The 4,570-nt window shown below is 50.3% G+C and overlaps 3 protein-coding genes across 5 annotated transcripts in view; all 3 read right to left on the minus strand.

The window, feature by feature from the left end:
• Nucleotides 1-1,693, minus strand: part of LOC119428997 (arf-GAP with GTPase, ANK repeat and PH domain-containing protein 1) — a 55,209-nt gene extending 53,516 nt beyond the window's left edge. The window contains exon 1 of the mRNA XM_037696717.1: nt 725-1,693. Coding sequence (XP_037552645.1) covers nt 725-887 — 163 coding nt within the window. The 5' untranslated portion in view covers nt 888-1,693. The remainder of the gene's footprint in view (nt 1-724) is intronic.
• An 817-nt stretch (nt 1,694-2,510) lies between these two features.
• Nucleotides 2,511-3,647, minus strand: LOC119428641 (fas apoptotic inhibitory molecule 1). Of its 3 annotated transcripts, none has more exons than XM_037696308.1 (4): nt 3,476-3,647; nt 3,077-3,320; nt 2,941-2,990; nt 2,511-2,752 (listed from the first exon to the last, which is right to left on the minus strand). In XM_037696308.1, exons 1-4 carry the CDS (start codon nt 3,596-3,598, stop codon nt 2,579-2,581), a joined length of 591 nt encoding a protein of 196 aa, XP_037552236.1. In that variant the 5' UTR covers nt 3,599-3,647; the 3' UTR covers nt 2,511-2,578. The 3 variants fall into 3 exon arrangements, with proteins under 3 accessions (XP_037552236.1, XP_037552238.1, XP_037552237.1); XM_037696310.1 differs by having other exon boundaries at nt 2,516-2,752; nt 3,089-3,317; XM_037696309.1 differs by having other exon boundaries at nt 2,516-2,752; nt 3,089-3,320.
• Nucleotides 3,648-4,186: 539 nt separating this feature from the next.
• Nucleotides 4,187-4,570, minus strand: part of LOC119428752 (ras-related protein ralB-B) — a 2,748-nt gene continuing 2,364 nt past the window's right edge. Inside the window, exon 4 of the mRNA XM_037696428.1 lies at nt 4,187-4,508. Coding sequence (XP_037552356.1) covers nt 4,401-4,508 — 108 coding nt within the window. The 3' untranslated portion in view covers nt 4,187-4,400. The remainder of the gene's footprint in view (nt 4,509-4,570) is intronic.

A 4,570-nucleotide genomic window follows, 5' to 3' on the forward strand; every position in this document is an offset into this window, starting at 1 on the left:
GGAGGACAAGTAACTGAGACACATGGAGCATTCACTGACCACAGGACAAGTAGCTGAGTCACATGGTGCGTTCACTGACCACAGGAGGACAAGTAACTGAGACACATGGTGCATTCACTGACCACAGGAGGACAAGTAACTGAGACACATGGAGCATTCACTGACCACAGGAGGACAAGTGGTGCGTTCACTGACCACAGGAGGACAAGTAACTGGGTCACACGGTGCGTTCACTGACCACAGGAGGACAAGTAACTGGGTCACACGGTGCGTTCACTGACCACAGGAGAACAAGTGCTGCGTTCACTGACCACAGGAGGACAGAGACATAGACCTGCTCTGCCCTGTGACAGTCCTCAGGTCCAGGTCTGGTTCTAGTCCTGTGGGTTTGTGTCCTGATGGATCCGACCATTTTAACCTGCTGAGACGTCGTTGACCCTCACAGGCCACCGTACCTCAGAGCGGGCCACCAGCTGCTGTTGTGTTCAGGTGTCTGCTACCAGGTCCACGTAAGACGCAAGAACCTCTGTCTGGAACCAGAACCAAACCTTCACCTGTCCTACAGGTGCGGGCAGCCTCACCAGAACCTTTCATTTATAATAAACGAGCAGAATCAAGTCATTTATGAACGAGACACCTGAGCACCTCTGACGTCAGCAGAACCACCTCGGTTCTGCAGGAACTTGCAGCACGGTCCGGGACCGTACCGGACTGCGGGTCCTACCTTCTATGGCGATGACGTGCTCCCGGATCTGGTTCTGCAGGTGCGGCTCGTCGACCCGCTCCAGCAGCTCGTAGATGGAGTAGATGTTCGGGTGGACGGACTCGAACCTGTGGATCTCGGCGCGGATGGCGGCCGAGTTGGCCTGGTGCTGCTGGTAGTTCATGCCTGGTCCCCGCAGACTGTGGATCAGGACGGTGGAGGATCCACGAAGACCCGATTCACGCCTTCTGGGTCCTCATCAGCAGCGTAATGTGGTGCGCTTGTTTTATGACCCAGGACACGGCCTACATCCCCGGGGGTTTGAATCCGAGCGGTGCTTCCAGCGGCCGGCTGCTACAGTCCGGGGCAGGGGGGCGCCCCGCTCCTCAGCTCCGCTGCGGTGACAGATGTGCGGCGGGCCGAGAAGTTCCGCTCCCCCATGTCCTTCCAGCCCCGGCGGGACTGGAGGGGCTCTTCCTGGCGTGTGTCCGGATTAAAGGAGTCTTTCTCCGGGACTGTGGCTCATCCCTGACCGGAGCAGCGGGGCGGCCTTGTTGTTAGCAGGCTAAGCTAACTAGCTGCAGCTCCCAGCGGGACCACCGGGAAACATGACCGACTTCCAGGCGTCTCCGTCCGCCTCACATCCGGACAGACAGCGGGGCTGGATCCCCGGACCGGACACTGGAGCGGGCCTGAGGTCCGAAGGAGACCAGCATCTGCTGGTGGCGGCTCGGCAAACACCTGGTCCGGGCTTAGTTCGGCTCCCGGCTCCGGTCCCTCCGTCTTGTTTTGTCTCCGCTGCGTCCAAAGATCAACTCCCTGGTTCGGTTCTGATTTTTAAAAAGTTCGAGTTCGTCCGGGTCCGTTAAAGCGGTTCCTCTGTACCACGCAAGTCCCGAAAACTGGACCTAAAGACTCCACTGATGCTGTCTCCAGTAGGTCCAGCAGAGACCTGAGCCTCCAGAACCGAGCCGGGATTTCCTCCAAGGATCGGATTACTCACGACCAACTAGGGAGTTCCGGTCTGGACTTTCAAAATAAAACCCCAAGTCCATGTCGCGTTTCGTGCGAGTTTCTTTGTGGATCAAAGAGTCTGCATGTTCTGTAAATCACTTTAACATCAAAACACGCACAGCGTGAAGCCAAGAGGCTAAAATGATTAACATAGCTAAAAGCTAAAAGCATCGTCAGAACAGCGACAAGCTAAAATTTAAAAAAGGTAGCTCAAAGCTAAAACCATCTCAAATGTAGCTAAAAGTTTAAAAGAAGCAGGTTTGCTGAAGTAACTTGAGTTTTTAAACATTTGAAGAGAAGTTTGTTCATTTCTAAAACGAACTGTAAAATTATGAAATAAAAAAGTTAAAACGCTACAAAAAGTCAACAGTCACTGCCGTAATGTTCTGAATGAGCTGAAGTAGTAGCTGAAGTAGTAGCTGAAGTAGTAGCTGAAATTAGCTACAGTAGTTATGGTAAAAAAAATTAAAAAACTGAATGCCAACTCGGCTTTCACAATAAAGTAACTAGGTGTCTAATTTAGGCCTGTATTTTGAAAACCTAATAATTCGTCTTCCTGTTTTGGTTCAATGTTTCAGCACATTTAGACAAATATTTCTTGTGGCTTTAAAAAAAACAACAAAATATTTTTCTGGGTTATTTCATAACTTCCACCTCCTACAAAATAAAAGCACATGCTGAAAACTGCTGCACGGGTTAGACTTTTATTCTGAAAAACAAAAGCTAAATTAAAATAAAACGTTATTCAAATGTTCAACAACAAAAGTTGAATTAAAATTCTTCATCTTGAGTCTGTTTGGACGAAGACAACTGATCCACCTCTGCTTGAGGCCCCGGTTGGGTCTCTAGTTCTGTCTCTGGTCAGTTGAGTCCCCGGTCCGGTCTCTGGTCCGGTGGATCCGGTACCTTGTGTCCATCCAGCAGTAAAGTGTGTCTCATGCCGCTCCTCTTCGTCCCACTGCTGCTGGTCTTGATGCAGCAGCTGTGGTCGCCCAGACTGAAGTGCGTCTCCGTGCCATCGTCCACAAACTCCCCCTGAGGACAGACAATGGGGACAAAATCAGGACACCAGTGGAAAACCAAGAGCACATCCGGAGAAAACAGACGTTAAAAACTAAAACATGGAAGACAAAGACAGTCTTCATATAGAACCCATGTCCAAATGTCTTCTCGTCTGGACTTCAAACCAAGACTGTCCCCTTAATAGACACACAGGGTCTCACCGTTGAGTCCATCTTCTGTCCGTTGCACCAGATGTCCATGGTGTCCTTTTCTGTTGGACAAAGGAGATGGTATAAGTCCAGATCCAGAGCAGTTGACTCGATCCAGGTCAGACTCTGCTGTGATGCTCGTCCTGACCTGTGGACTCACCGAGGACGATCCTATGGTCCGTCCCGTCCACGTGGACGGCCCAGGTCTTCGTGGTCTTGGCTCTGTTGCTGATGAAGTCCTGCAGACTCTTCCCGTCTACCAGGAGGGAGTACTGGTAGGCCAGGCCACTGGCAGCCTCAATGCTGATGGTGGCTCTGGTCTTGGACAGTCCCACCATGAAGGTCTCCGTCCCCACCAGCTTAAACATCCAGTCCCTCCTGAGGACTTCCTGCTGAGACACATTCAGGACAACCCGTCTTCTACCAGCACTTTCATAGATTCATCATCTCTAATGAAGTCCTGACTGTCCCTGGACCCAAACCTTGTCCTCAGGACAGGGGGACAGGTCCAGCCAGAACCCCCATCCAGACCCACGCTGGACCTCACCTTCCCGTTGACGTAGACGACGCGTTTCCCTGTGGTGGTGCCGTGACAAAACTCCACCCGGTGGACACGGTCACTCAGTCCCACGTCCCACACGGCCACCGCGTCTCCACGTCCTGGACTCATGGACAGTCCACAGGGAGCGGCTGAGTCTGGATCCGAGTGGGTCTAAGAGGTCCGGTTCTGCAGCCTCAGGGTCTGGTCCAGTTGTGCAGCCTCAGCAGGAGCTGCCTTACTGTAAGAGGCTTAGAGCGGACAATCAGGACGAGGAGGACACGTCCCTCACATGTCAAATAATCTGACCAGTGAGGCGGCGCAGTCGGCCATCTTTGATTTTTTTTGCTGACAGATGTTGACAGATGTTGAAGGCTGCAGATGTTCGTGCACAGCGCCCCCTGCAGGCGCAGCTTCAACTCAGACACGGTTTAGTTCAGTCTAAATGTTTATTAAAGATCAGAAGAGAAAATAAAGTTTAACACTTTAAACACAAGACAACAAACTGATTAACTCATAAATAAACAAGTATTTGATTTTATTTTGAAAAAGGTCAAATGTTTTCACCATTTTTACATTTTGAGCTCAAACTTAAGAAAAACAAGATTTTTTTTTAAATTAGATGTTTTATTAACAAACAAAATCAAAAACATGCAAACATACATATCTATAACTTGAAACAAACAAGTTGATTTTATTTTAGTGACATTTACTTCCTGGGTGGAACTCCTTTCAGAGTAAAAGCCCACTTTAGTGTGGGTTCAGTGAACTTCCTGTTGGATCAGGGAACAGAAGTGTTCCCTGCAGCGCCGGCTGACAGTCGTTCTCTTTCTCACTCGTGAGCTTTGGTTGTGAACAAGGTGCTGCAGGTGGTTCAGACACCGTGACGTCAGGAAGCCATGAAGAAGAAAACGTTGTGAAGAACCTCAGAGGTTCAGAGCACGCAGCACGGCTTCTTCTTCTTCTTCCCACTCGCACCGTTTTTATCTTTGCTCTCGGACATCTTCTTCTTCCGCACCTCCCTCATCAGGTCGAAGAACACCTGCCGCACAAACACAGGGAACTAAAACACCTGCCGCGCAAACAGAGGGAACTAAAACACCT

The sequence above is a fragment of the Nematolebias whitei genome, chromosome 23 (genome assembly GCF_014905685.2).
Source record: "Nematolebias whitei isolate Nwh7 chromosome 23, NemWhi1, whole genome shotgun sequence".
Classification (NCBI taxonomy): domain Eukaryota; kingdom Metazoa; phylum Chordata; class Actinopteri; order Cyprinodontiformes; family Rivulidae; genus Nematolebias; species Nematolebias whitei.

Coding starts and splice junctions, on each gene's coding strand:
- LOC119428641 (XM_037696308.1), bottom strand. CDS start 3,598: ATGAGTCCAGGACGTGGAGACGCGGTGGCCGTGTGGGACGTGGGACTG. Junction 2,991..3,076: donor CGTCCTCGGTGAGTCCACAG/GTCAGGACGAGC, acceptor TTTGTCCAACAG/AAAAGGACACCATGGACATC. Junction 2,753..2,940: donor GACAGAAGATGGACTCAACG/GTGAGACCCTGT, acceptor GTCTGTCCTCAG/GGGGAGTTTGTGGACGATGG.